We start from the raw sequence: 15,758 nt of genomic DNA, 5'->3' as shown, positions 1-15,758 counted from the left end.
TCATATGATCAAATCGCGTTAAAAATTAGAAAATTGTATCGGTGACCTAGAACCTATTGCATTAGTTATTGAATACGTTGATTTTTAAAAGAATTAATTTCTCTCCTTTAATGTTGATTAAAAAGTAAACTCACATTTTCTAATGTAAATCATACATGGCATGATCAACTTTTTTTTCATTTTATTTCAATTGTTGGTTTAAAATGATCTTACGAGATCTCTACTATAATGTGATATTTAAATAGATGCCCTAAATAAAGTTTTCTCAAATATCAATTTATTATTGTTGTTATCTATTCAATATGATTTGATTTTGACCAACAAATGTTGATATGTTGATTGTAGCGATAACGTAGATTTGAACATTGAAAACAATATTATTAAGAGGAATAACCATAAACCTCGAACATAAATAATAAACCAACAATGAGAAATAAAAAAATGATTTAGTAAAATGATTTGATTTTGAATTGAATTTGGTGTCACAAACTCAATTAGTAAATTATTTTGAAAAATGAAACTACCTTTCTTAATAGTTCAGTTATTCTATTTTATTCTTTAAAAATGTTTAGTGAAATGAAAAAAAAACCATTAGTAGAATTATTTATTTTACCTGGTATAATATTTAATATTATTATAAAATTTTTATAATATCAACAAGTTTTAGGTCTAATGATAAAGCATATTATATTCTAAAAAATAACACATGTATAAAAACTTCTAATAGCATACATCCATTCAACAATAAAATGACAAAAAAACTTATTGAATAGAGATTTTCATTAAAAAACTTAATAAAAATATATTTTAAATAAAAACCACTACTAAGTTATATTTTTAGCGATATTAATAAATAACTACTATTAAAAATTTTATTTTTAATTATATTATAATTATTTAAAGTAAACTGGATGAATTCTATTTTTTTATCTAAAAAAAAAAAGAAGCTCAACTCCTAATATCATGCGCCATCAAACAACTATAAAGAAACTCGAAGTGGAGTTGTCAGCCACAATATCACATTTTAAACATACCACAAAGGTCAAATTAGATTTTTTATCTACTTTTTTATTTTTTTCCTAATAATATTAATAATAGTACTCAAATAGAATTACAAAATGACCTATTTTAGTTGTTTGTGATAACTTTTTATTTGAAGAAGAGATTCTTTTTTCTTTTCTCAATAAACACGTTACTATCATCAAGTAAAGGTGTTCCCCATTAATGCCCAAAATGTAGGATTTAATTCTTTCTTTGCAGATGTTCCAACAAGTTATTGTCAAGGCATGTAGGTGCCTGCAATGATGGATAAAAAGAAAGGGTGTTTGAATTGAATCATAAGTGCTTTACTACAATGCCATTGACCACACTGATAAGGATGATCAAATAAGCCTAAAATCCCAGAACCACAATCTTTTCCACTCATTTGCCCAACTCTTCTCTCACTTCTCTTTTCCCCAACCTAACACTTCTTATCATCTCTATTATTGAGTCTGCAAAAATAATAGTTGAAATATAGGAACATTTACATTCGTATCGATCACATTTCGTATGGTATTCGTATCCGCTATATCGGGTCTGCTTCGGTTCGGAACGAGAAGTTTTCCCCGGAATTTCGTTTTTGCTGGTTTTTAGACTGGAAGTGGATAGTAATTTAGCTTAGCAGAGGCTTCTCTGGATCGAACTCGCTTCCAAAGCCATCCCCGACTGAGTAAATTTCTTTTCCTTTAGCCCATAAGACGAAGTAGAGACCGATGAACATGAGGAACATTCCGGCAAGGCTGCATTTACAAAAAGGATTCATATTATGTTGGAAAATTTTGGATTTGGAACTTTGAAGAAGCAAATCGGTGAATCTCTGTCTATATATGGTTTACCTTCCTAACGAAATGGTCTGGCCTAAAGTAATAAAGGAGAGAACTACTGTAATGACTGTTCCAATGGGGCAAAACATTGAGACAAGCACTGGTCCCCTTTTCTTCATTGCCCATCCATTGAAGCTTACACATGCTCCGCTCACAGCACCTCCCTGCATGTCCGAATTAGAACAAAATCAATGCAAAAAGAAAAGCTGCACTAAAAGGGGAAGAAAATTTATAAAAGCTTGAAAATGTAAAGCAAGAATTGATGTGCTTATAGCATTTTATGAATTGTTTCGAATCTTTCTATATGCATTCAAATTTCATCTACCATGTAAGTAGTTATGACATTACACCAAGAAAGGGCAGTTGTATACCAGTAGAGAATAGCCAACTAGGTCCAAAACACTGACAAGGGGCCAACCCCATTCGGCATCATGATTTTTGAACAACTGCACTATTGAAGTTATAACCAGTCCAATAAACGATGTTATTGCACATAAGGACATCGGAGCCGGAAAATCACCCAAAGTTGCCGCCTGCAGAACATGAAATCTTAGCAAGAAAAAAACTCATATTTAGCCTTCCTATATTTGTTTTCCATTTCAAGAATACCTGCAATACAACACTGCTTGATAGAACTAGGACTGCTGCCATGAGGTACATGCAACCGATGATCTTATTTTTGTCGAAAATGTTGTTATCAACTGCCGGGTGATCCATCATTGCATCTCCTGACGAGTCAGTACTCTGCATTATACTCATTGTAACGGCTCCTGCGACACACACGAACGTGCCTACAATCTTTATTTTACTGTATAGATAAGTTAGAACAACTTTTTCTACCCTGCATCAACATTGCCAAAATTCATCATCGGGTTTTTCGTTACTGATTCGATTACAAAAAAACAAAAAAAGAGAGAACTGAATTTAGTACCTGAAAATCCATGCAATTATAAAGATAAGCCCAGGAGCAAGGTTTGGCATGGCTGTTGCCACTGCTGGTGAAGTTAGATTAATCCCTTTGAGGTAGAGGAATTGGAACAAGGTCACCCTGCAACAAAGATGATTTAACATAATTGAAAATGGATTGTCGACATCATTACTTGAGGCATTTGTTTTTTATCTTGTTTCTTCATCATATATACATACGGTCTTACCCTCCAAAGGAGATAAAAACAAGTTGAATTATCAATTTCAGAGTTAGACGGTTGGGCCATAGGCTCCTGCAAAAATGAATGAATGTGAATTGACGCCTTCAAAAAGTTTTCATTCATGGCTAAAGCAAAAGAAAGAAAGATTACCTTTCAAAATAAAAAGCAAAAGGAGAGAGAATAATGAAGGTGGCAAGGGTGAAGCAAATAACAATGGTGAAAGGGCTAAGGCCAAGGGACATGAGATAACCAAGTAAAACCGAGTTCCCTGCATTAACAAATTGCACTCCTATCAATCCTCCTATTATTACCACATCTTCAATCACATCTCTTTTCAGGTACACCACCATCTTACTTTTTCCCCTACTTTCTTTCCCTTCCAAACATAGAACAAAGAGGAGAAAAAAACAACAGCAATGTTTTACGTATACAACTTTTTCTCTCTTTTTTCCCCTTCCTGAAAAAGCAGATGATCGAACCCTTTCTTTATTTTGCCCCTTTTTTTTAAAAAATGTTTGTTTCTGATTCTACATCAAATCACTTTGTTTCTTTCTTGGAGCATGTAATTGTAACCGGAGGAAAGCATTTTGTGTTTATTCTTTTTTTCTTGGTTATCTCTGTCTCCCTCTTTCTCATTTGGGACTTGACTTACATTAAGAGGCTTTCTCCTGGTTATTCGCTAGAGGATGGTTATACAAAGGCTCTACCATTGTTTTTAATGGCTCCTCTCATTCTCTTTTTATAGCTTTCCACTAAAATTTAGCTCCCTAGAGTTTGTATTTATTTATTTTCTCTCTCAAACTCTTCGTTTGGATTTTTGGAGCACTGTAAATTGTAATGCAAATAATTCCCGCATTTTTTTTTTACTAACATTTATCGTATTCAACCACCATCTCTGAACTAAACCCTCTCAAACACACATTTGGACTTGGATCCTGGCAAAACAGGGCATGCAGAGGCTTTTGGTCAAATCAGAAAATGAGAAGAAAAAAAGAAAATCTATTTTGACCTTTCAAAAAATTAACTGACATTTTTTAATCTCATATTGTGTATGAATCAAAATTTTCTGTTAGAAAGAAAAAAAATGACATTTTTTTTTTCAAATAAAAATCTATAGGTTCTTGACGCTTCAGTTATTTGAACACTCCTCCGTCATAGCCATTGTCTCTTCATAAGTCACCTTGGACACTGCTAGGCCAAACTCTATTGCAACAGGCAATGCACTCAGATCAGAGAGTGAGTTGTTAGCAGAAACCATTCTACAGTGTGGAAATAAAGCAGAGAATAGCATTTAATGCTGATCGACAAACAAGCGCAACAGCCCAATCTCAACAAGAGATAAGTTTATGATTGGCAAACAAGCGCAACAGCCACATTGCTCACGCACCATAGATTCCATCTGGGAGAAGAAGCAATATGTTACCATCGTGTTCAAGATCAGTCATAAATGAATCACTCCAAGTACATTAAGTCGAAGTCAGAATATTTTATTCGACAAACACGATTGACCATATCCTAACCTCTATTGCACAAAAAAATTAGAATGCATTCACTAGGTCTATGTATCTGGCAGACTTGATGATGAGCTAACTATCCACCCCGACGATTAATCAGATTGTATAAAGAAGATTATGGCAAAAAAAAATGAAGGAACTATGAGCAGAAAATCAGAAAGCTGGGTGGAAGAGGAGTAGGTTAGCAGATTTTTAACATGTAAAACTTGAAGTTATATCTTTTCCTATGCAACATAAGCAAGACTAATTACCAGGAAGATAGGTAGAAAACAATCCACAATATGCACAACTGCAAGGAATGAGATGGAGTGTTCCAATCCCACAACTACAAAGGCAGGCCGTGTATGACATTTGATAGAGGCTTTTCTCCAAAATTAAGAAGAGTACAAATAAGGGAACTAGTTTAGATAATAAAAGAGAAATGTGAAAGTAAGGCTCTATCCTGAATAATTAAATAATTTCAAGATCACTAAAAAAGCACTCACGGTTCATTGTAAATTCCCACTTGATTTCTTTCAAGCATGGTCACTTATGTGCCTGCAGGAACCAAATGTTGAATCAGGCCTTTTAATTCAGGAAAGCTTGCACATTGCATATTTTCCTACCATCTTTGGGGTCTCCACCAAATGTGGAATCAGGCATGTTTTTAAGGTAACATGGCTCATCTATCTAATGCAAGGTGGGGTTTGTCAAACACTCTTGCCTCTCCACCAAATAGGTTAATTCAATTAACAGCTATAAAAAATGGAAAATGCAAATTATGCATCTTTTCAATGACCCCATTGCAGCAGAACAAATAATATCTCTGGTTTTCCTGTATGTACATGATCTATTGCAATCTACTGCAAATGCTCAGAAATTCTTTTAAAAAAATTATTTTAAAAAATTATTTTTAAAAAATTCACGTTCATTTTTGAATTGGTGTTGGCTATTTGCTCAATTGATCAATATGATCCTGCTCTTGGCCTTAAAGCTTTCTACCACAATTATAACACACAAATAGCATTTACAAGGTGAAAAATCATTCAGAATTCTCCTGTTAGTAACATCTTAAGATTCGATACAATTGATCAAGGAAAACAAACTTAATACATTTCAACAAAATTCAAAACCAAATCAAATTAGAGTCTGAGTCGAGAAGCACAAAAACAAAGCTACTCACAATAGAAAATAGATAAAATAATACTAGGGGCCGGTATAGGTGTAACAGAGTGTACCCTGAGAAAGTGCCCGGCGACTCCTTGATGTTGTGCTCAGGCATTATGGTTAAAAAGATAAATGTAGGTATGGTCAAGAGTTTTGTCTTTCTATCATTTCCTGCCTCAAAAAGTTAGTACACCTTTTAAAGAAGAAAAATCAAACTCTAATAATATATACATATATAACACCACTAAATATAACCAAAAAAAATTATTCACAAATACATTACATCCTTTTACAAATCAAAGAATCGTTTCAAATCTTCTTCTTTTCTTTTTCTTTTGCTGTGAACAATTTTAATTCATACATAAACAATACTATAAAAAGAAGTTCTAAAAGAGCTCAAAAAGAAGGCTCTTGTGTAATCATCAAAAGAAGGAAAAAGACTACCGATGAAAATCTCCAACTATAAAATTGCTTTGTTGTAAGAAATTTCAAGACTCCAACAAAAAATCATATTTAAAGTTAGGTTTTATCCATACAATGCTTGAGTACTTTCTACATTGTCGAGTTTAAGATTCATTTTTTTATTTTGTGGCTTCAGGTTCAGATACATTACGATTTCATTGATCGAACTATGGGTCAACTCGAGCATATGGCCAATCTCATGTGTCGCCATTGGTTCAAAGTAGACCTGTCCAAAAAATGGGAGGATTTTAACAAAATACAATGCTCGAAAAATGGGTTTAGGTAAAAATATGAGGAGTATTTTTTAAGCTCCGCTCGGTCCAGCCTGAATATTATGCTATAAAACAATACTATATAAATTATATATTTATATTAAATCATTAACTCAATAAAATTTAAAGCCATTACTTAAAACCTAAAAAAAAACTTACCCAACTAAATATCCTAACCCAATAAAATTTTAAAATTTATATTTAATACAATAAAATATTTATTATATTTATTTGTGTTTTTTAATATAATAAAACATTTATTATATTTATGGTAGTTTTTTTTTAATATAAATACTTTTAATGTGTTAGAAACTTTTATTTTAGCGTTTTTAGTGCATTTAGTGTATTTTTTAAAAGCATAATTTTAAATAAAAAGCAATATAATAAATCTAATATTGACAGGTCGGGTCGAGTCGGGTCCATGTTTACTTTTCTTAAATTGAGTCGAGTTTTGGTAAAAAAAAATTTCTATTTTTCAAGTTGGGCCCAAACCTGAAAAAATTAATCTAAATACTTTGCATAGGCTTGCCCAAGAGCACCTATAATTCCAAGTCAACAGCCACCTTTGATTTCACTTTCTCAAAAGCAATGGCCCACGTTTCATCTTCGTACAAGTGGAACCTCCCATTCTCTGGTTAAAAGGGATGAGCTAACACTCTTAAAACCCCTTCAAATGGTTGATTGTTGTCGTGATCAACCTTGAAATCCTCGATTCTAATATTCGCCATTGGGTAATCGTCTATTTCCATGGAGTTCACAAGAATAATTGAAGCCCACATTGAAAACAAGCGCTTAAACACTGTTTTGATTTTCGGTAAGCTTATATAATCGATCATGTTCGTAAACGAAAAAGCGTATGTTAGAGTCATTGGCAATCCACAATCCCACCTCGACCTTCCATAAAAATAGGTAAAATGTTTCTTTGCATGGATTGTTAGACTGATGTCGGAAACACTACACCTCAGGGACATGATTGTCGATGTCATTTTGGATTCGAGCTTTCCGATTACCGGTAACCCGAGCTTTTAATAGTACAAAATCACGACGGATTCGAACTGGGCATCGAAAATGTCAGTAAAGTTGTTGTTTTGATTGTTGGGATCAATTGATAAGCAGTCGAACTGTTGAAAATATTTCTTGAGTTCCGACATGCCCCTGACGTGGCTACACTTTTCGACATCTTTAAAGCGAGTAAAATTATGCCGCGTAACATTGTGATTGCCGGTAGTTATGATAAGTACTTATCTTGGTTTAATTCTAATGGGAAATCGTAAACGTGGGAAAACAACGTAAGTAAAGAAAAAAGGAGAGAAAGGAACATTAACCAAAGACACATAGTTGTTTTCGTGTTCCATCCATTACACAAGGTTAGGCAGTTTTCCCTTGAAAACATGAAAATTCAACCCAAATCGATTAACTTAAATTTCAAATTTTCGTATTATTCATTTATTTTTTTATAAAAAAAATAAACGATACGAATATTAATCGAAAACTTGAATGCAATTTTGTTTTTGTCAATTCACTTGTGGTTTAATCAAACTTTATCTCTTTTTTCATTGAAAAAGCATATATCTAAAAAGTAGAATTTAGGTTAGGGTTTGTATGATTTAAAGATATATTAAGAATGTGTTGGGGAAGAACTTTTGGGGTTAGCTTTAATTACCAAATATGATATTTTGCCGTCTGACAACGAAAACGAGAAAATTGAAAGTTTTCCATTCAAGTCTCCTCTACTGTTGGGAACCCAACCATAGCATTTCCCTTTCAACAATTCTGTTGTAATCACCCAATCCTTCCTACATTATCATTTCAATTTCAGCCTTATTATTAATATTTTACAAACTGGTCGTAGTTTGCAAGTAATGAAAGAATTCAAATGTAGATGTTAAAATGATTGGTTAATTAGATTTTTAATTTTTAATTAGACAAATGAAAGGACTAAATTTCTAGAACTAAATTTTAATAAATTGAAGAGTACAGGGATTTGAGAGCAAGATTAGACAAAATAAAAAGACCTCTTGCATTTCCCTTTCGAACCCGTTTCTTTGGAAGAAAAGCTGTTTTGGTTGATTCCATCCATGGTAGAACCGAAGTAAACATAAAAAATATCTCCAATTATTTGTTCCTCTTTTGGCCTTTGTAAAAATTTCGGATGACATATAACATCGTTATCGCAATAATTGAAATGATTTCAGCTTGAGATAATAGATAAAAATAAACATTAAGTCAATATATACATATATCTTTAAGTTACATACCACCATGCCTTAACTATATCAATTTTAGATACATTAAAAAATTTATTTTAACATTCCATTTAATTTTTAAATTTGTATTTTCTTTCAAATCATCCCAACATAGATAAAAAATTAACAAATGTTGACGTGGTATACACATAGATTATCACGTAAATAACACATCAACATTTAAATAAATTTTCAACAAAGTTTAAAAACATTAACTTTCCTCATTACTTTTTATATTTTTTAAATATAAATTTAAGAATTAAAAGAATAAATAAAAATTAATTTTTTTAAATTAGAAAACTAAAAAAATCATTATATCTATAAATTTTAGGTCAATGTTTGGGACACTTACAATCTACCGCCTAACGAATGCCTTACGGAATTTTATCTATGTTGAAGGGTTGGTTTCCATTATTTTTCTAATAACGGGATAGAAATGATTCATGAATCAGATTTAAAACGCTATAATAACTTATTTTACTTTCCAATTTTATAAAAATATATTTTAATTATGCATTTAATTTTTCGACTCTTTTAATTCTTTAATTTGTATTATTTATCAAATTATTCTAAAATAGATAGAAAAACTAATATCATTAATTTTGCTAACGTGACATCCACGTAAAAGTCCATATGTATGACACTTTAGCAATTAATTATTTTATACCTTTTAAATATTTTTTAATTTTAAAATTTATACATTTTTGAATTTTATATTTTAAAATTAAATAATTACTAATGTGACAATTCACTTGTATACCACATCAGCAAATTTATAAAATATTAAATTTCTCATCCATTTTGAGTACGTGTGAGCAAAATTCTATTCGATTCGAAAAAATCGAAAAAAATTCAAATTTCGAGTTAATTGAATCAAGTTATTCAAGTTATTTGAATTATTCGAGTCAACTCGAATAAGAAATTTCGGATTTCAAGTTCGAGTCGAGTTGAATTTTTACAACTCAAATAACTCGAATAATTCGAATAATAGATTAGTATAAATACCCTTTTGGTCCCTATCAATTTTGAAAATGAGTAAATTGGTCTCTCTCTTAACAAAAATTAAAAAATAATCAAAATAATTTTCAAAATTTGAAAATAATTTTAAAATTCAAAATATTTATAAAATTTATACTTTTAAAAAATTATAAATTTTTTAAAATATATAAAAAAGTTGAAATTTTAAAATTTAAAATTTTTATAAAATAATAATTTTGGAATCTAAATAAGTGATTAATGATTAAAGTTTATCATCCTAAAATATCTTATTATTATTATGCTTTAAAAAAGTTTTCAAATATATATGGTTTTAAATTTATGTGCTCTATAACATAGAAATAGTTATATTGTAACAAGATTTTAATTAGACATTATTAATTTTTCTAGTTTAACTCGAACAATTTCACTCGATTTGACCGAACGCTCACATTTAATTCAAGTTATTCGAAAATCCAAATAAAAAAGGCAAAACTACGTCGTTTTGATAAATGTTTACCTAGTAGTCTTACTTTCCTTCCCGAATCGTCTCACTTTCCCTTTTTCCTTTATCAAAATTAATCTAAAAGCATGTACTCCGTCTACTAGTTAAATAATTGGTCCATGTAAATGCAACATTAAGTATAAATAATAAGATTCGTTAACTCGACTCAACTCGAAATTTTGACTCAATTCGATTTGATTAAAAAAAATTCAAATTGAGTTTGGTTGCTAAAATAAGATTCGTCAACTCAACTAACTCGAAATTTTTTGACTCAATTCGACTTGACTCGATCAAATACTCAACTCTAATTTTGAGTGATTTAATAAAAACCTTAAGAGACGAAAAATTAAACGAATGATTAAAATAATTTTTTTATAAAATCGAATGGTCAGATAAATAATTATATTATTTAAAATTAATATTAATTAGAATTTTAAACATAAATTATTTAATACTCCTTTTATGATTCAATCAACTGCTAATTCATTTATACTTAAAAAAAATCAGGGGTACTTTTAATTTTTTAATTAACTTATTTTCGTTCTCTAATTGATGTTCAATTAATGGAGTTATTTTTAAAAGAAAAGCATTAAGAAAATAGGTAGGGATGGAAGATAAACAACTCCAGAAGCGGGCGTTGATGATGTCATGATGAATGGGAATTTGAGAATTTATAAAAGCTAAATTTGGATGATGAATCAAAGTTATCCATTTGGCAAGGTGTCCCCACTTAGTAGTTTCTTTGAGGAGGTTACAGCATTCAACCAAATCATGATTAATTTTAATTCATTAATTATTCAAACAGAAGACTTTTCATTTTTGGGTTTTTGAGGAGAGCAATGTTAAGTGGCCCTCCATGTCACCCGATAGTATTGCTTTTTCACTGTCAACTTCACCATTTTTTATACTATAATTACTTGACAGTCTATTTTAACGTATTTACACCCGAAAATTTTGTTATCTCCACATCATGACTTTACCTTTTTCTCTCCAATAATAATTATTAAAGTAAAAAATTTCAATATACGTATATCGTAGTATATAGGTTAAATTTTGTTATCAATCCATGTATTATATGTAAGTTATATATTTAATCCCTATACTTTAATTTAGTCATTTTAGTTTTGTACCTTTTCAATTTCAAGTTTCAATTATAATCAACTGGTTAAATTCTGCAATTTTCGAATTTGATATGAAAAATAAATTATCACATATGTAATATCATATCACTTGTTATTTTCGCATATTAGTCACAAAAATCTATTAATAGCTTTGATTGTTGTCATTTTGCATTAAGACTAAAAATTTGAAATTGAAAAGTATAGACATTAAGAATGATCTAATTGGAGAACATAAATTAAATCTATAACTTTTGCACACAATACAAGATTAATAGCAAGGTTTGACCAAATAAATTTAATAGTTACATTTGGATAAGACTTAAAATTCAAATTTTAAAAAGTTTAAAAACTAAAATTAATCAATTCAAAAAATACAGAGATTAAATTTGATTAATTATAGTACATAGATTAAATCTATAACTATAAAGGTAAATAAAAAACATAATATATATGACGTCATTTTCTTGGCAGTTCAAAAGCCTACGTATGCAAGAAACCCGATAGAAAACTATTTTTTTACCATGCCCGAGAGAAAACTTAGGGCCTCTTTGAATGAGTGATTACTTTTAATGTGATATGTTTATCTTTCTTTTTGTCTCACGCTAAAGTATTTTATCTTACCATCATCATTATTTTTATATTAACCACAGATAAATACACCATCAAATGAACCCTTAATCCACCCAAAAACAGTGAAGAACGATGATCAAAACAATGAGATTAGCCTAATATCCTACAGCCTCTATCTTAACCTTGCTTATAAAATCCACACAGCTTGCCCGGTACAACTTTAACCAAATGGTCCAAGTCATAATTTAAATTCTTATTTTCCTCTTTTTTTCTTTAAATATTATTTTAAGTACTATAATCGAATCAAATTATGGTTTGGATTTTTCAAAGCCGTTTTAAATAACCGGATTAAATTATGTTTCTTTTATTAATTATTTATATTTACATGTCTTTTTTTAGAAGTAAAGTTTGTAAGGGTAAAATATTAATAAAGCAAATTACAACATCATTTAACACAGATTGGTGGATAATATCTTGATAATCAAACCAAATGAAAGATCAACATTTTCATCCATGAACAATGTGATTACTTAGGGCCTATTTGAATAGGTGATTACTTTCAATGTGATATGTTTATATTTCTTTTTGTCTCATGTTACAGGGACCAATCTATGCACAACACCATTGACCCTATCAATGAGCAAAATAAAAAGAAACACAATTAAACTTCGTAGAAAATTTATGGTAAAAAGAAATTTTCAAAATACTACAGTTGAATTAGTTAACAATAGTTAAGTCGTCTATAATGTGGTGAAGATCAAGCTTCTTATCCATTTGGAGGACCCCAATAATAGTGGGGGCTTGTTTGAACGAGCATCAAATGCACCCTCAAACTGTCACGTGTAGCTCGGGTAGTTTTAAACATCAATATTAACATGTATTTATTTTGAGCTGAAAATATTATTTTTAATAAAAATTAACATACAAATTTTAATCACGTTAATTATTTAGACTAATTAATAATATTATAAAAATAAAAAAATTTAAATAATAACAAATTAAATTACAACAATTAAAGCCCAAATGTAACATGGACTAAAATCTAAACTACTCATTTCTTCAAGAGAGGCCAATTTGTCTAATTTAAAGACTAGCAGGGACCTAAGATTATTTATACCGTTAAAAAGTAAAGGTGTTAATAAAAAAAAGAAATAATTTGTTTGCTGACTCCCAACTTAACGCGGGCTTTCATCTTTGTACATGAGTCAAACCGTCGAAACCTTCTTTTTTCTTCGTAAAGGAAAAAAACTGAAGTCCAAATGTTTGTCGGGACTTAAGCGTTCAAAATGTCCAACCAAAGTAAAACAAACTTGTTTTGTTTTTCTAATATATGAAAAAAATTAATATATATTTTTAATTTCCTCGTTATATAATCCTTCCAAAATAAAATAAAATAATCAGTTATCCACCAAATAATCCTATTTCCATATTTATTCTTAATATATAAATATTATACATAAATATATTTTTGTTTCTCTTTTCGGATTCTATCCTAACCTTTCAAGTCCAAAATGAATGGTCCAGAGTTTTGTCTTTCTTATCATCTCCTGCTTCGAAAAGTTAGTACACCTTTTTAAGAAGAAAAATCAAACTATAATAATATATACATATATAACACCACTAAATATAATAAAAAAATTATTCACAAATATATTACATCCTTATACAAAACAAAGATTGTTTCGGTTTTTTTTTTTTTTTGGGTGTGAGCAATTTTTTCTTCACACATAAATAAAAGAGCTCAAAAAAGAAGGCTCTTATGTAATCATGAAAAGAATAAAAAAAACTACCACTACTATTGAAAACGTCCAACTACAAGATCTTTGATTGAGGTTAATTGCTTTGTTGTAAGAATTTTCATACGCCAACAAAGAACTGTATTTGAAGTTAGGGTTTGATCCGTACAATGCTTGAACACCTTCTACATCATCGAGTTTAAGATTCACTTTTTTACTACGTGGCTTCAAGCTCGGATACATCACGGCTTCCTTGATCGAACTATGGGCCAACCCGAGTATATGGCCAATCTCATGTGTAGCCACTGATTCCAAGTCAATAGCCGTCTTTGATTTCACTTTCTCGAAATCAATGGCCCACGTTTCATCTTCGTCCAAGTGGAACCTTCCGTTCTCTGGTGAAAAAGCATGAGCTAACACTCCTAAAACCCCATCAAACGGTTGACCGTCACCGTGGTCGCCCTTGAAAAACCCGATTTTGATATTAGCTGATGGATAATCGTCTATCTCCGTGAAGTTCACTGGAATCACCGAAGCCCACCTCGAGAACGAGCGCTTAAACACTGTTTTGATTTCCGGTAAGCTTATGTAATCGATCATGTCTGTAGGCGAAAAAGCGTATGTTAAAGTCATGGACGACCCACGGTCCCACCTCGGCCTTCCGTAAAAATAGGCAAAATGTTTCGTCGCATGGATTGTCGATTCGGTGTCGGAAACACCGCACCTTGGGGACATGATTGTTGATATCGTTTCGGAATCGAGCTTTCCGGTTACCGGTAACCCAAACTTTTGCTGGTACAAAATCACGGCGGATTCAAATTGAGCATCGAAAACGTCAGTGAAGTTATCGTTTTGATTGTTGGGAATCGATAAGTAGCCGAACCGCTGGAAATATTTTTTGAGTTCCGACATGCCGCTGATGTGGCAACCTTTCTCAGCGTCTTTAAAGCGAGTAAAATTATACCAGGTAGCGTTTTGATCATCGATAGTTATGACAGTTACTTGTCCTGGTGTGATTCTAGCAGGAAAACAAAAACGTGGGAAAAAACAGAGGAAAAGAAGAACGAAGGAGAGAAAGGAACAATAACCAAACAACGGTAGCATGGTTGTTTCTGTTAGTTATTTTTGGGATTAGAGCTGAAATTTGAAGCAACCATAGGCAGAGATAAGAGTAAGGAACAAGAAAAAGGAGTGAGAAAGCTAAATAGATTCTGCCGTGCCCCCTTCCTGGAGATACTGACTTTTGAAGGCAGAGAATGGTGGATTAACCACTGCTTGGGTTTCTAATTAATTTTTTAATTAATATTTTTCGGTATCTGATATGAATACACGTTTTTTTGGGTGGTATTGAAGAGGGGGATATGCTTAAAATTCTTAAATTAGTTTGATTGAAATTTTTATTCTTGTTGTTTGTTGACCAAATGGCTGATTTCAGCATTAGTTCTTTTTCAAATCACTTTCCAATAAGGTTTTCTATTGTTCCAAGTTCTAACTTTTATTACAAGACAATTCTTGGTGACTCAAGTTCTTCGATTGCGTGTTTTCGTGTTCTATCGATTACACAAGGTTAGGCAGTTTTGCCTTAAAAACATGAAAATTGAAGAGTTGGAGATGCTAAGCATCGACATAGAAATTTCTGAAGCAGGAGGATAGGAATTTCAGCACATCACTCATCAAACTCGAGTGATTACACAAATCGGTTAAATTAAATTTACAAGTTTTTCTTATTATTCATTTGTTTTTTATAAGAAATATACTATATGGATATTAATCGAAAACTTGAATACAATTTTGTTTGTCTTTTTTTTTCATTGAAAAAGCATATATCTAAAAAGTAGAATTTAGGTTAGGGTTTGTATGATTTAAAGATATATTGAGAATGTGTTGGGGAAGAACTTTTGGGGTTAGCTTTAATTACCAAATTTGATATTTTGCCGTCTAACAACGAAAACGAGAAAATTGAAAGTTTTCCATTCAAGTCTCCTCTACTGTTGGCAACCCAACCATAGCATTTCCCTGTCAACAATTCTGTTGTAATCACCCAATTGCATCACTATCCCCACCTTCCTACATTATCATTTCAATTTCAGCCTTATTATTAATATTTTACAAACTGGTCGTAGTTTGCAAATAATGAAAGAATTCAAATGTAGATGTTAAAATGAACAAAATTTTCAAGTTAGATGATTGGTTAATTA

At 30.9% G+C, this 15,758-nt stretch overlaps 2 protein-coding genes, 1 long non-coding RNA gene and 1 pseudogene across 3 annotated transcripts; all 4 read right to left on the bottom strand.

Annotated features, from left to right (window-relative positions):
• Positions 1–1,290: 1,290 nt before the first annotated feature.
• On the bottom strand, positions 1,291–3,666 carry LOC105765102 (WAT1-related protein At5g47470). The gene is made up of 7 exons (XM_012584036.2): positions 3,164–3,666; positions 3,020–3,085; positions 2,797–2,913; positions 2,475–2,706; positions 2,237–2,398; positions 1,878–2,029; positions 1,291–1,781 (listed from the first exon to the last, which is right to left on the bottom strand). Exons 1-7 carry the CDS (start codon positions 3,361–3,363, stop codon positions 1,655–1,657), a joined length of 1,056 nt encoding a protein of 351 aa, XP_012439490.1. The 5' UTR covers positions 3,364–3,666; the 3' UTR covers positions 1,291–1,654.
• Positions 3,667–4,058: 392 nt separating this feature from the next.
• LOC128035410 (uncharacterized) lies at positions 4,059–4,884 on the bottom strand. Its single transcript, XR_008191886.1, has 2 exons — positions 4,779–4,884; positions 4,059–4,412 (listed from the first exon to the last, which is right to left on the bottom strand). It is a non-coding gene; the product is annotated as an uncharacterized LOC128035410 (long non-coding RNA).
• Positions 4,885–6,199: 1,315 nt separating this feature from the next.
• LOC105762268 (metalloendoproteinase 1-MMP-like) lies at positions 6,200–8,483 on the bottom strand (annotated as a pseudogene).
• A 4,966-nt stretch (positions 8,484–13,449) lies between these two features.
• On the bottom strand, positions 13,450–14,842 carry LOC105765101 (metalloendoproteinase 1-MMP). Its single transcript, XM_012584035.2, has one exon. The coding sequence runs from the start codon at positions 14,662–14,664 to the stop codon at positions 13,582–13,584; it is 1,083 nt and encodes a 360-aa protein (XP_012439489.1). The 5' UTR covers positions 14,665–14,842; the 3' UTR covers positions 13,450–13,581.
• Between the last annotated feature and the right edge of the window lie 916 nt (positions 14,843–15,758).

The sequence above is a fragment of the Gossypium raimondii genome, chromosome 12, assembly GCF_025698545.1.
Source record: "Gossypium raimondii isolate GPD5lz chromosome 12, ASM2569854v1, whole genome shotgun sequence".
NCBI classification, from domain to species: Eukaryota; Viridiplantae; Streptophyta; class Magnoliopsida; order Malvales; family Malvaceae; genus Gossypium; species Gossypium raimondii.
This window is presented reverse-complemented; position numbering and strand designations above follow the sequence as displayed.